The sequence below is a fragment of the Megascapheus bottae genome, chromosome 17 (genome assembly GCF_031878675.1).
Source record: "Megascapheus bottae isolate mThoBot1 chromosome 17, mThoBot2.hap1, whole genome shotgun sequence".
Taxonomy (NCBI): Eukaryota; Metazoa; Chordata; class Mammalia; order Rodentia; family Geomyidae; genus Megascapheus; species Megascapheus bottae.
The window spans coordinates 44,711,971-44,730,777 of NC_143525.1; the positions used below are offsets into that span (position 1 = coordinate 44,711,971).

At 40.0% G+C, this 18,807-nt stretch overlaps 1 protein-coding gene across 5 annotated transcripts in view; it reads left to right on the plus strand.

The window, feature by feature from the left end:
- Ggnbp2 (gametogenetin binding protein 2) overlaps positions 1–17,721 on the plus strand; it is a 34,753-nt gene extending 17,032 nt beyond the window's left edge. The window contains exons 6-15 of one of the 5 annotated variants that reach the window (XM_090351195.1): positions 1,020–1,145; positions 1,237–1,350; positions 5,631–5,840; positions 7,156–7,330; positions 8,695–8,889; positions 11,828–11,975; positions 13,117–13,242; positions 13,320–13,468; positions 14,401–14,622; positions 17,089–17,721. In XM_090351195.1, the coding sequence (XP_090207321.1) occupies positions 1,020–1,145; positions 1,237–1,350; positions 5,631–5,840; positions 7,156–7,330; positions 8,695–8,889; positions 11,828–11,975; positions 13,117–13,242; positions 13,320–13,468; positions 14,401–14,622; positions 17,089–17,292 (1,669 nt within the window). In that variant the 3' untranslated portion in view covers positions 17,293–17,721. The remainder of the gene's footprint in view (positions 1–1,019; positions 1,146–1,236; positions 1,351–5,630; positions 5,841–7,155; positions 7,331–8,694; positions 8,890–11,827; positions 11,976–13,116; positions 13,243–13,319; positions 13,469–14,400; positions 14,623–17,088) is intronic. The other 4 variants (XM_090351197.1, XM_090351196.1, XM_090351198.1 and 1 more) reach the window with 4 other exon arrangements.
- The last annotated feature ends 1,086 nt before the right edge of the window (positions 17,722–18,807 follow it).

An 18,807-nucleotide genomic window follows, 5' to 3' on the forward strand; every position in this document is an offset into this window, starting at 1 on the left:
AATTTCTAGGACTGTAGTGAGACCTGCAGAAGAACAGGCAGGAGCCAATTTTTCAGAATCATGAAAAATCAAGAAGACTATCCTTGAATGGAATATAAACACATTTCTCTTGGAATCCACATCTGCAACAAAGCAAAACGCATGACCAGTACCACATTGAGACTGGGGGGTCGGGGGAGTCTGGGAAGTTTTTAGTAAGTTTTAAAAAATTATTTATATTGTACTCTTGATTAGGCTATGTGAAGTGTTAATTTTAGTGTACTATATTTTAGTAAATGTACAACTTACTATGACTAATCTGTGACTTTTTCAGCTACTTATGAAGATAGATAAGATTTTTGTTGCCAAAGAAACAGCTATAAAAAGGAGTGATTTTTAAGAAATCACTTATTGATTACATTTAAGTAGATCAAAATTTTTAAAATTTGGGCCAGGAGCGTGGCCTAGTGGTAGAGTGCTCACTTAGCCTACATAAAACCCTGAGTTTGATTCCATGGTAACACATACACAGAAAAAGCCAGAAGTAGTGCTGTGGCTCAAGTGGCAGAGCACTAGTCTTGAGCAAAAAGTGTCCAAGGACAGTGCCCAGGCCCTGAATTCAAGCCCCAAACTGCCAAAAAAAAAAAAAAAAAATTCTAAGATTGTTCAATTTGTGGAAGATTGATTCTTGTTTATAAGTAAAAATACTTTAAAACTTTTTAAGCCCTTCTGGCTTTAGAATATTCTAAGTATATTTGCTTGTAAAATGCTTAGTACATAAACTTATTATTTTGATAACTGTAAATACTGTTAAACTGAATTAAATGAACTTGATAGTTAAGCAGAAACTTATATAAAAATGTGAACACATTACAGTAACATTTTAATATGGTTAAATATGTAATCATTATACAGATTTACAGTTTTATACTAATATCCTAATATGCTAAGAGTTGATCATTTGACTTTATGTAGAGTGTAGAAATGATTTCTTCAGATGATGTCAGTGTCACTAAGCTTTGTACTGTACTGTACTGCAGTGAAGGGAGCAGTAGCAGTGTCAGTTCAGAGAAGTTAAGTACAGATAAGAGAAGTAGTGAAGACCACAGGAAGGACAGCAAGTGTAGGATCATTTTCCATTATGGACCTTTCCAGGGAACAGCCAGGTAAAATCAAGCAATCCTTTATTCTGCCTTTTAAATAAATCTTTCACCCTTAAATATTCTTCTTTTTCACTAATATTTGTTCTTTTTACAGAGGTTGTTGGATGGATGTATGGGAACTAATGTCCCAGGAATGCAGGGATGAAGTAGTTTTAATTGACTCTAGTTGTCTTTTAGAAACACTAGAAACATATCTTCGAAAACACAGGTAAGTCTCAAATACAGTGTTGAAAGTGCTTTTGCTCTTACTCATCCAGTGTAGCCTATTGCTGACCACTTTGTAATAGTACTCCAGAAACACAGATTGACTGACTCGATCGATCACTTTGGAAATTGTAGTCTTTTTTTTTTTTTTTTTTTTTTTTTTGCCAGTCCTGGGCTTGGGCTCAAAGCCTGAGCACTGTCCCTGGATTTTCTCAAGGCTAGGGCTCTACTACTTGAGCCACAACACCACTTCTGGCTTTTTGCTATGTATGTGGTACCGAGGAATTGTACCTAGGGCTTCCTGCATGCTGTGAGAAATAGATTAGTTTTGTTTTCCCTTTTCTTTTAGGAAAATGAGTTAGGGTGAACCAGTTAAGCTTTTTATTTATTTATTTTTTTGCAATTTGTTTATTATTTTGTTTCTTCTCTTTTCTCTATTGAGCTTTAGGAAAAAAGTAAACCAGCTGGGCCCCAGTGGCTCATACCTGTAATCCTAACTACTTAGGAAGGCTGAGATCTGAGGATGGCAGGTTTAAGCCAACTCGGGTAGGAAAGTTCGTGAGACTCTTATTTTCAGTTAACCATAAGAAAACTGGAAGTGGCGCTGTGGTTCATGTAGTAGAGTGGAAGAGCTCAGGGACAACACCCAGGCCCATAGTTCAAGCCTTTCAACCAAGACAGAAGAAAGACAATTATAACAATTGGCTCCAACCTTAAATAGTAGGATCTAGGGAGACTTATGATATACTTAAAAGGGATTAGGAGGGAACAAAAACTGCCCCAGGACATTGAGTTTAATGTGTTGCATATTGGATATTCCTGATGTCTCTTTGGTTTTCAGTGTAAGTTTGACTCATGTGAGAGCAAGATGTTGAATAGTTAGTGTCATGAGTCATCTTTATGATTTGTTATCTTCGTTGTTTGTTGTTTTGTGTAGAGAAGTGGTAGTATAATTGAATTCAGGGCTTTGTACTTGCTAGGCACGTACTCTTATCATTTGAGCTAGGCACCAGCCCCTTTTTGCCATAATTTTTTTTTTTTACTTCGCCACTGTAACTGTGGCTAGATTTATTAAATCACAAGGACATTTGTATTGAAAGGAAATTGCATATAATTGGTCCAATAGCCATAATTATTTTTTAAACAAGATTTTGGTTTACCTGGAGCCAGCCTTGAATTGTGATTTTTCTACCTGTACTTCCCTGTAGCTAGAATGACAGACGTGTGCTCCTGTTCTGACTTGTTAATTGAGGTGGAGTTTCAATAACTTTTCGCCTAGAATGACATCAAATTCTGATCCTTCTGATCTCTGCCTCCTGAGTAGCTGGGATTACAGATCTGCACCATCATGTCTCTTTATGAGTCATCGTTACATAGATACATGAGCTATAAACCATTGAATTCAGTAGGTGAATAAATTTTAATCCTTCAAAGAGTTGAATTTTTCTTGTTCTACACAACTGATCTTTGATGCTAACCAGTTAGAAATATTGTAAGTATGACTTAAAAAAAACCACACACACCCAAACAAGCTCTTAACTGTTTCAAGAATTCAAAGACAAACCTAGGCTTGCTAGGTATGATGGTATACCCCTATAATCCTAGCATTCCAGAGGCCAAGGCATAAGGGTTATGAGGTTGAAATTGGTTGTTCTATAACATAGTATGAGACTCTGTCTCAAAAACAAATGTCCAGTACTTGGTGGGTCATGCCTCTAATCTTAGCTACTCAGAAGACTGAGAGATCTGAGGATTACCATTGGAAGCCATCTGGTCAAGAAAAATCATAAGATTCCTATGTCCAGTTAACCACTAGAAAGCCAGAAGTGGAGTTGTGGCTCAAGTGGTAGAGAATTAGTCTTGAGCAAAAAGGCTTTAGGGACAGTGCCCAGGCCCTGAGTTCAGGCCCTAGTACTGGCATACATAAAAGAAAAACAAATACATGAAAAACCACAGAAACAGACTCTCCCTCCCTCCCTCCCTCCCTCCCTCCCTCCCTCCCTCCCTCCCTCCCTCCCTCCCTCTCTCCCTCCCCTTTCTTTCTTTCTCTTTCTTTCTTTCTTTCTTTCTTTCTTTCTTTCTTTCTTTCTTTCTTTCTTTTCTTTTCTTTTCTTTTCTTTTCTTTTCTTTTCTTTCTTGTTATTGTTGGTCTTGGGGCTTAAACTCAGGGTCTGGGTGTAGTCCCTAAGCTTCTCTGCTATCAAAGCTAGAGCTCTAGTGCTCTATCATTTTGATTCACAGTGCCATTTAGTTTTTTTCTTGGTTAATTGGAGATAAAAGTCTCATGGACTTTCCTGCCTGGGTTGGCTTCAAACCATGATCTTCAGATCTCAGACTCCTGAGTAGCTAGTTTGTTCTTTTCTTTCTGATTCTTTTTTTCTTTCTGATTCTTTTTTTTTTTTTTTTTTTTTTTTTTGCCAGTCCTGGGCTTTGGCTCAGGGCCTGAGCACTGTCCTTGGACTTTCTCAAGGCTAGAGCTCTACCACTTGAGCCTCAGTACCACTTCTGGCTTTTTCCTATGTATGTGGTACCAAGGAATCGAACCCGGGTCTTTGTGCATGCTAGGCAAGCACTCTACCACTAGGCCCAACCCCCAGCCCTCTTTCTGATTCTTAAATGAAAGATTCAACCTTCTCTGAATGTACATGTTTTCTATACTTGTATTAAATATATTTGTGTATATGATTTGTATTAGTAATCTCAACACATATTTTAGGGATTGAATTTGTCTTTTGGAAATTATCAGATTAAAAAACACATATACTCATCCTTGCCCCCTACTTTCAAATGTTTAATAATGTGTTAAAATGTAGTTGTAAAAATTTGAATCAAAATTTACTGACTGGTTATATTAACTATTTTCAGGGATAAGAAGGAGAGGGAAGGAGCAGGAACTTAGCCAGGAATCATTGTCTCTTTGTGTGTGTGCCAATCCTGGAGCATGAACTCAGGACCTGAGTACTATTCCTGACTGTTTTTTTTCCTCCCCCTCAAGGCTAGAAGTAGAGCTATGGCTTTTTTGTGGTTAATTAGAAATAAACGTCTCATGGACTTTCCTACCTAAGCTGGCAGGATTTCAGTCTCCTGAGTAGGTAGGATTATGCATGAGCCCCCTGTACTGGGCTATAGAAATACCTACTCCTTAGCAATATTTTCTGTGCATGTTTTCTGTACATATTTTATGAATACCAAGTATGTACCTGCCTCATTTTTTGCCAGTCCTGGAACTTGAACTCAGGGCATTGGAGTGCTCTCTTTGAGCTTTTGTGCTCAAGGCTTGTACTCTACCACTTGAGCCACAGCTCTATTTTTGACTTTTTTGGTCCTTAATTGGAGATAAGAATATCATGGATTTCCTCCTCAGGTTGGCTTTGAACCCTTTGAACCCTTTGAACCATGATCCTCAGATCTCAGCCTCCTGAGTAGGATTATAGGTGTGAGCCACCACGCCTGGCTTTGCCTTATTCTTTAAGGGTGTGTACTTCTATAGTTTCAAGCTAGCTACATTCATGTGTTTATTTACATGTATGTGTTTTCTTTCTTTTTTCCTTTTTTTTTTTTTTTTTTTGAATGAGTAGGATATTACTGTGCTACTCAGGCAGACTTGAATTCCTAAAGTAATTTTGTGCCTAAGCCTCCTGAGTACTTGAGACTATGTTTGAACTGGACTATTATGTGTCTGGTTTATATGCATATGGAGCTTTTTTTTTTTAACCAGTTGAGCTTGAACTCAAGGCCTGTTCACTGTCCTTGGACACTTTTTGCTCAAGGCTGTTGCTGTGCCACTTGAGACATAGTACCACGTCCAGCTTTTTCTGTGTGTGTGGTACCAAGGAATCGAACCCAGGGCTTTGTGCATGGGAGGTATGCACTCTACCAGTAGGCTATGCTTCCAGCCTGGGAGCCTTTTTTGGGGGGCGGGGAGGGGTCCATCATGGGGCTTGAACTCTGGGTCTGGGTGTGGACCCAAATTCTTTAGCTTAAGACTAGCACCCTACCACTTGAGCCATAGTGCCACTTCTGGTTTTCTGGTGGTTAATTGGAGGTGAGTCTTGTGGACTTTCCTGCCCAGGCTGGTTTTGAACTGTAGTCCTCAACTCTCACCCTCCTGAGTAGCTACAATTACAGGAGCGAGCCAATGGTGCCTGGCTGCTTGCTTTCTTTCTTTCTTTTTTTTTTTTTTGAACATATCTTAGGAGTTGGTGCCAGTCTGGTTTACTGTTATATACTGCATGAAATGATCACAGACCCACTGCTTAATTTTGAGCTTTTTCTTTTCAACAGGTTTTGCACTGATTGCAAAAATAAAGTCCTCCGAGCGTACAATATCCTTATTGGTGAACTGGATTGCAGCAAAGAAAAGGGTTACTGTGCTGCCCTTTATGAAGGGTTGCGGTGCTGTCCACATGAGCGACACATACATGTTTGCTGTGAAACAGACTTCATTGCACATCTTTTGGGCCGTGCTGAGCCAGAGTTCGCAGGAGGGTATGAGTATGTAGTTTGCTAGAATGGGCTATCTAGCGCTTTGCTTCATTTTATTACTGAAAGTTTATTTTCATCACCTTTGCATCTATATGTGTGTGTACATCTATATATGCGTGTATATGTGTGCATGTATATATTTATATATACACACATATATATATGATGTAAGTATAAATTGTGCTTATAAAGATCATATTTTCTAACTAGAATAAGAGAAAATATGGGAAGATTGTTCTCTGGTGTTTGGTTTTGTCCGTTGCTCCTTCTTGCTTGAAGGGAGATAGGCTTTTTTGGCTTTCATTATTATGTATTATCATTTTCACTTGAAAATGATTAGAAGACATTTTTCTTCATGCACTATTATGTTTAGATTTTGTTCATGATGATGGCTTTGTAAAAATGCTTTATTTTGTAATTCATGAACTGTGTATATTGTTATAATTACTATAATAACCATAAATTCATCTCTGGCTTTGTTAAGAAAACAAAGTCTAAAAAATATTGTTCAGGCTGGGAGTTTGGCCTAGTGGTAGAATGCTTGCCTAGCATGCACAAAGCCCAGGGTTTGATTCCTTGGTACCACATACACAGAAAAGGCTGGTAGTGGTGCTATGGCTCAGGTGGCAGAGCCTTGAGCAAAAAGTGAAGAATTCAAGCCCCAGGATTGGCGGGGATATATTTTCCTCAGCACCACATAAACAGAAAAAACTGGAAGTGGCACTGTGGCTCAAGTTGCAGAGCACTAGCCTTGAGCAAAATAAGCTCAGGGACAGTGCTTAGGCCCTGAATTCAAGCCCCAGGACTGTCAAAAAAATTAAAAAGTTAATAAAAAGTTAATAGAATGAGTCAAACCCATTTCCATTTACGTGTTACATGTTTATATAACAACTGCCCATGGAGTATCTACTTGAGGTATTTTAGAATTCAAAAACAATACCAAGTCACTGTAGAGCTATGAGCACTTCTACTTAAGACTGTGCTAGACAGCTTGCCTTTCTCTATTCTCCCTTAGGAGAACCAAACAAATGAAAAGTAGTAATTTTGCTATAATTGAAAGATGAAAGGCATTGTCATGTCTATTGTGAGAGAAGGACCCTGATAGGGCTTCTCTAGGCCTGAAAGCCTTCTCTTTAGAGCCAGTTCCTGAATTACCTTATTTTAGCAATAGTATACATGCATGCTTGTGTTTTTATAAATTTATATACACACATGTGTATATAAATCGTAAACGTATAGCTGTCTTGTGATTGGGCTAATTATATTTAAATCCTGAACTTGGAAATAGTTCAGGAATTAAGACACAATTTATTAATCTGAATAGGCGAAGAGAAAGGCATGCTAAGACAATAGATATAGCTCAAGAAGAAGTTCTGACCTGCTTGGGAATTCATCTTTATGAAAGACTACATCGAATCTGGCAAAAACTACGGGCAGAAGAACAAACATGGCAGATGCTTTTCTATCTTGGTGTTGATGCTTTACGAAAGAGCTTTGAGGTAAGATTGTATAGTTAAGAATATAGTTAAGTTACTTCACTGTATCTTAATGTAAGACACGAGTCCACAGAGAGCTGTGCTTCACTCAGACACATTGCTTTGGGTGGAGAGGGGCATAAAGAAATTACAGCATGCATGTCATTGTTACAAAATCTGAGCTCTTCAGCTCAAGGCTAGCGCTCTACCACTTGCCACAGCGCCATTTCCAGTTTTCTGGTGGTTAATTGGAAATAATAGTCTCATGGACTTCCATGCCTGGGCTGGCTTTTGAACCTCCATCCTCAGATCTCAGCCTCCTGAATTGCGAAGATTATAGGCGTGAGCCACCATCTCCCAGCTGTTTTTAGGGTTTGAGATAATAGCTCAGTGGTAGAATGTTTGCCTAAAGAGTCTGTCACTATTCAAGATAACAAAACAAGTGGAAGTTCCTGGTTTTGATCACCAGCACTGCAAAAGAAAAAAATAGTGAAAATTTAAGATTCTTTAAAATTTTTTTTTTTTTTTTTTTTTTTGTGGGTCATGGGACTTGAGCTCAGCCTGGGCACTGTCCCTGAACTCTTTTAACTCAAGGCTACCACCTTACCCTTGAGCCAAGCCCCACTTCCCTGTTTTCTAGGAGTTAATTGGAGATAAGAGTCTCAGGTCCTTTTGTGCATGGGCTGGCTTTGAGCCTTGATCCTCAAATCTCAGCCCCGGAGGAGCTAGGATTTACAGGCATGAGCCACCACACCTGCCCACCTAAAATATAAGATTCTTCATGAACGAGGCCTGGTGGTTCATACCTGTAATCTTAGCTATTCTGGAGGTTGAGATCTGAGAATGTGGTTGGAAGCCAGCCCAGACAGAGACTCATCTTCAGTAAACTATATAAAAAAAGCTGAAAGTGGCTTAAGTGTAGAGCACTAGCCTTGAGCAAAAAGGAGTTTAGGGGTGTTGGGAGTGTGTCCTAGTGATAGAGTGCTTGCCTAGCATGCACGAAGCCCTGGGTTTGATTCCTTGATACCACATACTCAGAAAAGTGCCATGGCTCAGGTAATAGAGCATTAGCCTTGAGCAAAGAGAGGCTCAGGGACAGTGTCTAGGCCTTGAGTTCAAGCCCCCAAGACTGGCAGAAGAACAACAAAGAGAGTCCTTGTGTAGACGCTCTGATTTTAGCATGAAATCTTACTTGGATGTGTTTGGTATAATTTAAGTTTAACAAATGTGGCTGGAAATGTGACTCAGTGGGCAAGCACCCGCCTCGTGAGTGCTGGGTCCTGTGTTCAGACCTCAGTACCACCACCAAAATGAACAAATGACAGTTCCCATGGGACAATGAAGAATATTGTAAGTAATATTTACTTCCAAATTTGTTTTTATAATAGATGACTGTTGAAAAAGTACAGGGTATTAGTCGCTTGGAACAACTTTGTGAGGAATTTTCAGAAGAGGAACGAGTAAGAGAACTCAAGCAAGAAAAGAAACGTCAAAAGCGGAAAAATAGACGAAAAAACAAGTGTGTGTGTGATATTCCTACTTCCTTACAAGCAGCAGATGAAAAAGAAGTAAGCCAAGAGAAGGTAGTATTCCTTAGTATCAACTCATAAGTATATAGATACTGTTTTTGATTGATTTGGGCATTTATACTGTGCCTTTTGTGTTTTAGGTTTTTTTTAACTATATATACAAACTATATATACATATATAGTTATAACTATAAATATATACAGTTAACTATATAGTTAAAAAAGAAAAAGACAAATAACTATATATAACTATATTTGTCTTTTTCTTTTTTAACTATATATATATATATATATTCTTTTTTGGTACTGGGGATCAAACCTAGGACATTGCACTTGCTAGCCAAGTGCTTTGCCATTGAACTACTTACTTCTCAGCCCTTACTGTGCCTTTTTATATATGAGTTCCTATAGTTGGTGTACTGTCTTTTTTCCTCAGTCTGTATAACCCAGGATATTCAGCATCACGCATTTGTTCTATGAAGACAGTGTTGGTTATCTCATTACCTGACTTTACCTATGCTGTTAGAGCACACTATGCAGAATGTTCTTTCTCTTTGTGATTAAAAGTAGTTCTCAATTTTTGTGTGTGCGCTTGTTCTGAAGCTTAAACCCAGGGTCTTCCCTCCTGTTTGATATTTTGACTCATAGCTGGTGTTCTACCACTTAAGCACCTCTTCTACTTTGGGCTTTTTGCTGGTTATTTGGAGATAAGCATCACAGGTTTTTCTGCCCAGGCCGACTTTGAACCTTAATCTTCATATTTTAGCCTTCTGAGTAGCTGAGATTATAGTTGCGAGCTCCTGGTTTCTGGCATAGTTCTCAATATGTTTTGGTTTTTAGTTTTCTTTGCCACTCGTGGGGCTTTGAACTCAGTGCCTGAGCACTGACCTTGAGCTTCTTTTACTCAAGGTTAGCACTCTATCACTTGAACTACAGTGCCACTTCTAGCTTTTACTGTTTATGTGATACTGCGGAATCAAACCCAGGGCTTCATACATGCTGGGCAAGCACTTTACTACTAAGCCACATTCCCAGCCCTGAGTTGTGTGAGTGTGTGCATGCCAGCATCATCCATGTGTGTGGTGGTCCTGGGACTTGGACTCTGAGCCGGGGTGCTATTATCTGAAGGTTTTTTTTTGTCAGTCATGGGGCTGAACTCAGGGCCTGGTTGCTGTCCCTGAACTCTTTTGCCCAAGTATATCACACTATCACTTTAAGACAGAGAAAAAGCCAGAAATGTTACTGTGGCTCAAGTGGTAGAGTGCTAAAGAGCAAAAGAAGCTCAGGGACAGTGCCTAGGCCCTGAGTTCAAGCCTCGGGACCAGAACAAACAGGAAAAGAAAAGAAAAACATAGTGAACGTACAGTTAATACACACACTAAATAAAAAGTAAGACTGGGAGTTTTGCTTAGTGCTAAGTGCTTGCCTAGCATGCACAAAGACCCGGGCTCGATTCCTCGGTACCACATATACAGCAAAAGTTGGAAGTGGTACTGTGGCTCAAGTGGAAGAGCACTAGCCTTGAGAAAGCCTAAGGACAGTGCTCAGGTCCTGAGTTTAAGCCCCAGGGCTGGCAAAGAAAAATAATAATAATAATAAAGGAGCCTGGGATGGAGAAGTGGGCACCAGTGGGAGGAGAGAGGGCAGAATTAATAAAAAGGGTGAATGAGATAAATGGTTAGCATGGTTTATTTGCATATATAAAGATTTAGCAATGAAATTTGTTGTTTTAAGAGTCAGAGTAATGGCTCATCAAAGGGGCTTCATCCAGATACATTGCTTACATGTACAGAAATACCACAATGAAACAGCCTTGGCACAAGTAATGTATAATAATAATAGATAGTTTGAAACTTAGAATAATAATCAGTTTAGCTTGACACTTTTTTCCTTAAGAGAACTATTTTACTTTGTGCTTTTAGCATAATTCCCACCTGCCACAGACTACTTACTGACAATAGGTATTTAATGAAATTAATGATTTTACTGCTTCTTCAGAATCCTACTGAAATACTGTTATTTATTTATTTATTTATTTATTTATTTTTGCCAGTCCTGGGCTTGAGCTCAGGGCCTGAGCACTGTCCTTGGACTTTCTCAAGGCTAGAGCTCTACCACTTGAGCCTCAGCACCACTTCCAGCTTTTTTCTATGTATGTGGTACCGAGGAATCGAACCCGGGTCTTCATGCATGCTAGGCAAGCACTTTAACCACTAGGCCAAAATCCCGGCCTACTCTGTTATTTATGTTTGCTGAAGTGTTTGACAAGAGAGTAATACTGTAACTTTTAGTACACTCTGGTTGCTGCCGCCTTGATTTGTACTAAGGTGCCATTGCTGAAGTGTACAAATACAATGAAAGGGGACCATAACCTCTATGCATTAAGTGTTAGGATTGGTAGTTATGAACTAGATCACATCTGGAGATAGCTCCTTCCCTAAATTGGCTTGGTACCATTAACTCTGTGTGTGTGTGTGTGTGTGTGTGTGTGTGTGTGTAATATCCTTCTGCCGGAGCTGTGGTACCATTGAGCCATTACCTTTTTGGGGGGATGGGGCAGGGGAAGGGTGCTGGTTCTGGAGCTTGGATAGACTTGGGTGCTGACCCTCAGTGGTTTTTTTTTTTTTTTTTGGCTGATACTCTCTACTAGTTAAGCAACATCTCTACTTCTGGATTTTTTCTTTCTTCTTCTTTTTTTTGTTTTTTAATGTGGTTAATTGAAGAATCTCCTGCCTGAGCTGGCTTTGAACCTTATTCTTTCGATCTCAGCCTCCTGAGTAGCTATGATTATAGGTATGAGGTATCCCAGCTACAGGCAGTACCATAACTCTTAACTACTTTCCATTGATTGGTTCACAGACTTGAAGTGGCTTAGTGATTTTTCCTGACAGTATTGTAACTTCTATCTAGTTATGCTATAAATTAAAGTTAGCCATTATGGAGATATTATTTTACCTAATATTTAAATATCTCTTAATGTTGATCCTTGAAGGAAGCAGACTTTATAGAAAATAGCTGCAAAGCCTGCGGCAGCACTGCAGATGGTAATAGTTGTGTAGAAGTAATTGTGACCAGTGAAAATACATCATGTACCTGTCCCAGCAGTGGCAGTCTTTTGGGGTCCCCTAAAATAAAGAAAGGTAAGTACCTTCATTTTAAAATTAACTCTTAAACTTGATTCTTCTTTGTGTGGTGTGGTGTGTGGTGTGTGTGTGTGTGTGTGTGTGTGTGTGAGAGAGAGAGAGAGAGAGAGAGAGAGAGAGAGAGAGAGAGAGAGAGAGAGAGAGAGAGAGAGAGAGAAAGAGAGAGAGAGATGGGGCTTAAACTCTGGGCCTGGGCACTGACCCTGAGCTTTTCAGCTCAAGGGTACCACCCTACTCCTTGAGCCACAGCCCCATTTCCTGTTTTCTAGTGATTAATTGGAGATGAGAGTCTCATGTTCTTTAGTGATGGGTGGGGCTGGCTTTGAACCACATCCTCAGATCTCAGCCTCCTGAGTAGCTAGGATTACAGGTATGAGCTACCTTGTCTGGCAAACTTGCTTCTTTTTTTAATTTAAGAACCTTTAGGGATTTTGTAATCCCCAATTTAAAAATTCCACTTTATTTTATTTTATTTATTTTTTTTGCCAGTTCTGGGCTTGAGCTCAGGGCCTGAGCAATGAATGTCCTTGGACTTTATCAAGGCTAGAGCTCTACCACTTGATCCTCAGCACCACTTCCAGCTTTTTTCTATGTATGTGGTACCAAGGAATCGAACCCGGGTCTTCATGCATGCTAGGCAAGCACTTTAACCACTAGGCCAAACTCCCGGCCCTAAAAATTCCACTTTAGAGCCAGGAGCTCGTGGCTCTCGCCTGTAATCCTGGCTACTTAGGAGGCTGAAGATCTGAGGATCGAGGTTTTGTGCCAGCCTAGGCTCAAAAGTCCAACAGACACTTATCCCAATTAACCACCAGAAAACTGGAAGTGCCAAGCTGTGCACGATGGCTCATGCCTGTATTTCTAGCTATTCAGGAGGCTGAGATCTGAGAGGATCATGGTTCAAAGCCAGCCGGCACTAAAGAATGCAAGACTCTTATCTCCAGTTTTAGCCCCCAAATAATTAGGAATTTTAGTCAAAATAGTATCTCTTTTCTCTGGGTTCTTTGATACATTGTTGAGAAACAAAAAGTTTAATCCTATTTTCACTAATGTATATCTCTACCATCATTAAGCGATCAGTTTTGAAATTTTTCTCTGGTCCCTTCGGTTGTCCTACATTAATGATAATTTTCCTCAGGCACATCTCCGCACTGTAATGGTAGTGATTGTGGATATTCATCTAGCATGGAAGGGAGTGAAACAGGCTCTCGAGAAGGCTCGGATGTTGCCTGCACCGAAGGCATTTGTAATCATGATGAACATGGTAGGTTCGGATCACATTTCCCAGTTCTGCTGCTTGCCTGACTTAAGAGCATAAATGAGGATTATTGATTTTTGCAGGTGACGATTCCTGTGTTCATCACTGCGAAGACAAAGAAGATGATGGTGATAGTTGTGTTGAATGTTGGGCAAATTCCGAAGAGAATAACACAAAAGGCAAAAATAAAAAGAAGAAAAAGAAAAGCAAGATTCTGAAATGTGATGAGCATGTAAGTGCTGTAACTTGTCATTTTAGACCATATATTCTTAGACTTGGCATGTGTGTTTAGCTGCTAGAGCTTACTTTTATTTTTTGGTTGGTTGTGGGGCTTGAACTCTGGGCCTGGGCGCTGTCCTTGAGCTCTTTAGCTCAAGGCTACTGCCCTACCCCTGGAGCCACAGCTCCACTTCCAGAATTTACATTTTTTAAATGAGCATGTTATGTAGTGCCCTTGGCTCTTCACTGTGTATGTGTGTGTGTTGGTTGAAGTAGAGAGATGAGTTGTTTGTCTAAAACTCCATGTTGATGTGAATCATAAATCATATTTTCATAATACTTAAAATATTTTTTTCTTTTTGTTGGTCAGGGGGCTTAAACTCTAGGCCTGGGCGCCGTCCCTGAGCTCTTCAGCTCTAGGCTACCACCCTAACCCTGGAGCCACAGCGCCACTTCCGGTTTTCTAGTGGTTAATTAGAGATGAATCTCATGGACTTTAGTGCCCAGGCTGGCTTTGAACAGCGATCCTCAGATCTCAGCCTCCTGAGTGTATAGGATTACAGGCGTGAGCCACTATGCCCAGCAGTAGTTTAAATTTGACTTAGCTCTGTAATGTTGAGCAATTTAGTTTCCCTGTGTGCAAAATGGGAACGATAGTACTTAATATATAAAGCCTTATGAAGGCCAAGTGAGAGGATGGCAAGTTAGCTAGCACTGCATATGGAAGGTAGTAGGTGCCAGTGACTGCTATACTCATTGTCCTTCTAAGATTTAAAGTAGTAGGGCATTTTGTTTTTGTTGTTATTGTTGTCTTGCATTGGAGCCCAGGGCTAGCCTGGAACTTGGTTGTCTTCTAAGACATTTGTGTATACTTATTTTCCTTTGCCTAATAATTACTATTATTTGCTTCCTTATTACCTGGGCAATCTTTCTCTGTGGTTTTAGATCCAAAAGCTTGGAGGCTGTATTACAGATCCAGGTAATCGAGAGGCCTCAGGAAATACCGTGCACACAGTGTTTCACCGGGACAAGACCAAAGATGCACATCCTGAAAGCTGTTGTAGCACTGAAAAGGGCGGGCAGCCACTACCTTGGTTCGCAGAACCCACAGAAGCATCGTTTGGTCCTGATTCTGGAAAAGGTGCCAAGAGCTTAGTTGAACTCCTCGTAAGTAGTCTATGATGTGTTACTGTAGATGTGGGGGTAGGTTTTCAGATGTGGTATGGTGAGGGACTTTTAAGAAATGAAGAGCCAGCACCATGGCTCACACTTGTAGTCCTTGCTACTCATGAGGCTGAGATCTCAGGATTGCGGTCCAAAGCCAACCCATGCACTAAAGACTGTGAGACTCTTATCTCCAATTAACCACCAGAAAACAAAATGACGCAGTGGCTCAAGGAGTAGGGCATTCTTTGAGCTAAAGAGCTCAGGGACAATGCCTAGGCCCCAGTTGAGGTCCCACAACTGACAAAAGGAAAAAAAAAAAAAAAAAGCAAGAAATGAAGAAGATGGGCCGAGAATTGGCCTAGTGGTAGAGTGCTTGCCTAGCATGCACGAAGACCCGGGTTCATTTCCTCGGTACCACATACATAGAAAAAAAGCCAGACATGGTGCTGAGGCTCAAGTGGTAGAGCTCTAGCCTTGAGAAAGTCCAAGGACAGTGCTCAAGCCCTGAGCTCAAGCCCAGGACTGGCAAAAAAAAAAAAGAAATGAAGATAGTTTTCCATTATGTTCTGGTGCTTGAATTTCTGTTCTTCATCTTAATGCAGCTTCTCTGGAGCACATTTTTTTGTTCTCCTTTATCTCAGTGCCAACAGACACTGGTTGGGTAAACAGGCTAGAGAGGAGTAGATCACATCTATCAGTTTACTTCTTTAAAGGATGCTCTTGTAACCAAATTTTGATAGCCTCTATTCCGGACCAGGAAAGGCCATAGAAACTCAACTAAAGCTCGCAAACTAGGTTACTTCCATTAGATATTATGTAGGATAAAAGCATAAGCAAGCTTAGAAAATACTTTGACACAGGTCCTGAGACTTTAGATGAATTTTATTGGATCTATTTGACTACCCGGCACATAATATGTGTGTTTGTGATGGAAGATGAGAGAAGATTGATGTCTTTTTTTTTGGGAGGGGGTGTCATGGGGCTTGAACTCTGTGCCTGGGGGTGGTCCCTGAGCTCTTCAGCTCAAGGCTAGTACTCTACCACTTTGAGCCACAATGCCACTGATTTTCTGGTGGTTAATTGGAGATAGAGTCTCATAGACTTTCGTGCCAGGGTTGGCTTTGAATCTCGATCCTCAGATCTCAGCCTCCTGAGTAGCTAGGATTACAGCGGTGAGCTACTGACGCCTGGCCTGATGTCTTTTTTAATAGTTAGAGGATTCTATTGTCAGTAACCTTTGGACTACTGTTTTGTGCATATATATGGTAGAGTTGAGTGGCAATGCGCTGTACCTTTTTGTGTGTGTGTGTGCGCCAGGCGTGGGGTTTGAACTCAGGGCCTGAGCATGGTACTTGGGTTTTCTCAAGGCTAGAGCTCTACCACTTGAGCTACAGCACCACTTCCAGTCTTTTTTATGTATGTGGTACCAAGGAATTGAACCTGGGTCTTCTTGCATGCTAGGCAAGCACTCTACCACTAGGCCCAACTCCTGGCCCCTGTACCTTTTTTTTTTTTTCTGGCTGATCGTAGGGCTTAAACTCGGGGTCTGGGTACTGTTCCTGAGTCTCTGCTCAAGGTTAGAACTCTCATCACTTGATCCACAGAGCTACTTCCGGCTCTTTTGAGTATAGCTTATTGGAGATAAGTGTCTCATGGGGACTTTTATGCCTGGGCTGGCTTCGAACCGAGATTCTCAGATTGCAGCCTCCTAAATAACTAGGATTACAGGTGTAAGCCACTAGTACTTGGCTTGTAATTTTTTTTTTTTTTTTTGCCAGTCCTGGGCTTGAGCTCAAGGCCTGAGCACTGTCCTTGGACTTTCTCAAGGCTAGAGCTCTACCACTTGAGCCTCAGCACCACTTCCGGCTTTTTTCTATGTATGTGGTACCGAGGAATCGAACCTGGGTCTTCTTGCATGCTAGGCAAGCACTTTAACCACTAGGCCAAACTCCCGGCCCTTGGCTTGTAATTTTTTTTAAATTGTTATTATAAAGGTGATGTACAGAGAGAGGTGGTTACAGTTTCATAAGTCAGGTAAAGAGTTGGGGTTTGTTTTTGTTTTTGTTTTTTTTCCCTATCCTTGGGGCTTGAACTCAGGGCCTGGGCACTATCCTTGGGCTTTCTTAAGGCTAGCATTCTATCACTTGAGCCACAACACCACTTGGGCTTTTTCTGTGTATGTGGTACTGAGAAATCAAACCCAGGGCTTTGTGCATGCCTGGCAAGTACTCTACCAGTAGCAGTAGGCCACGAGCCTGGCCCAAATTCAGTGTTTTAAACAAAGGTGAGTTTAATTTTATTCTCATATGTTACTTTCTAAGACAAGATGACATGATTCTATGATTCAGCAGAGTGAAAGGCTTTATATGACAGTTGAACCTACAAAGCTAGGCCACTTTAATTTTTGGTGTATGGGTTTAGCATTTTGCATTCTTTTATGCTTTTAACTGCTTCTTTAATTTGCAGGATGAATCTGAATGTACTTCAGATGAGGAAATCTTTATCTCACAAGATGAAATACAGTCATTTATGGCTAATAACCAATCTTTCTACAGCAATAGAGAACAATACCGACAGCATCTGAAGGAGAAATTTAATAAATATTGCCGCTTAAATGACCACAAGAGGCCCATTTGTAGTGGCTTGTTGACAACGGCTGGAGCAAATTAAATAAATAAAATAGCTCTGTCTTTCAATGAAACACTCAAGATGACTACTGCGCCTTCTCTTTCAAAAACTTAATTTAGTGACTTATGGCAAAATTTTATCTTAAAATCAATGTGATTCTTTCTTGTTTGGGGAGACGGTGGAGGTAACCTCATTAGTTTGTTCTTTCTTCAGGCTTGTGTCTTTAGTTGCGTGGCTATGCAGGCCTGCCATATGATTTAAGCCATCTCTCTTCATTAAATGTTTCTCTTCCTGTGAGACTTACTAAAGCAACTTAGTGGCAAAGTAATGTTGTACTTATACTTCTGTACAGAAATGACAATGAGCTGAATATATGGTTTTACAAAGTAGACATCCACTTGCAAAATGTTTGGATGTAATGTTAAAGCGCAATGTGCAAAATTTAAAATAAAGAATATTTATTAATACGCATAGTAGAATTTGGTGTACATGTTTCTACTTAATGTATGGCAGTATTTTAGTATTTGCCACTTGTGAACTTGGTACTTGTTGATGGACAGAGGATGCAAAGAAAATGAGAGTAGAGATACAGATACAGATTGTTGAAGACTAAAAGTTCTTTTGATCAGAGAGTTAACAACTGAAAAAAAGCAGTTTTTAATCTTGTTCTGAAAGAATAAATTTGATGCAATACTTTAAATACTGGTTAGCATTTTACTTTCTCATGGACTTCAGTTGCTCTATAAAAGTTTTTTTTAATTTAATTTTATTGTCAAGGTGATGTACAGAGGGATTACAGCTACATACATAAGGTTATGAGTACATTCTTGTCAAACATTGTTACCCCTTCCCTTGATTTTCTTCCACTTTCCCTCCCCCCAAGTTGTAAAGTTCATTTCCAACAAATTGTCTTGTAAATATATTTTTGCTGTTGCATTATGAAAGTTCTTAAGAGATAACCTTCAGAGGTTCATATGAACTTAGAAAAATGAAAACAAAATTAGCAGAACTTCAGCCAGAATTTTCTGATAATTATTCACCTATGATGGGAATCAGAAGGTTGCACTGAGAGCTGAAGTGCATCGTTATGTGTAAATGCATATATACATCCTTACCTGTTTTCCAGCAGTCACTGCTGTCATGAGCTATCTGAATACTGAAGGTGTTTCCCTAAGAGTAGCACAATTTTGCTGCCACTTAGAAGGCAACACAGTAAACATATATTTGGAGCCTTATGTGTACATGTGGATAGTACTTGGTGGACAGCCAACCAGGGGATAACTTTTAATCCTAAATGTTATATAGAATTGGGACAGAGGTAAAATGAATGATTTTTCTCGTTTGCTTTCATCATGGAAGCTATAAAGTAAAATGACCAAAATACCCCTAAAAGCTATGGCCGGTTTTGTTTTAGTCTTTGCCCTGGGGCTATATGAAGAATTGGATTAGAACTTATTTCTGAATGTGGAGAGTACAGGAAGTACACCCCCATTCCCAGTTCTGGGTTTATTTTTGTGTGCTAGGGCTCTAAGCCTCGTGAACTATTGGCAAGTACTC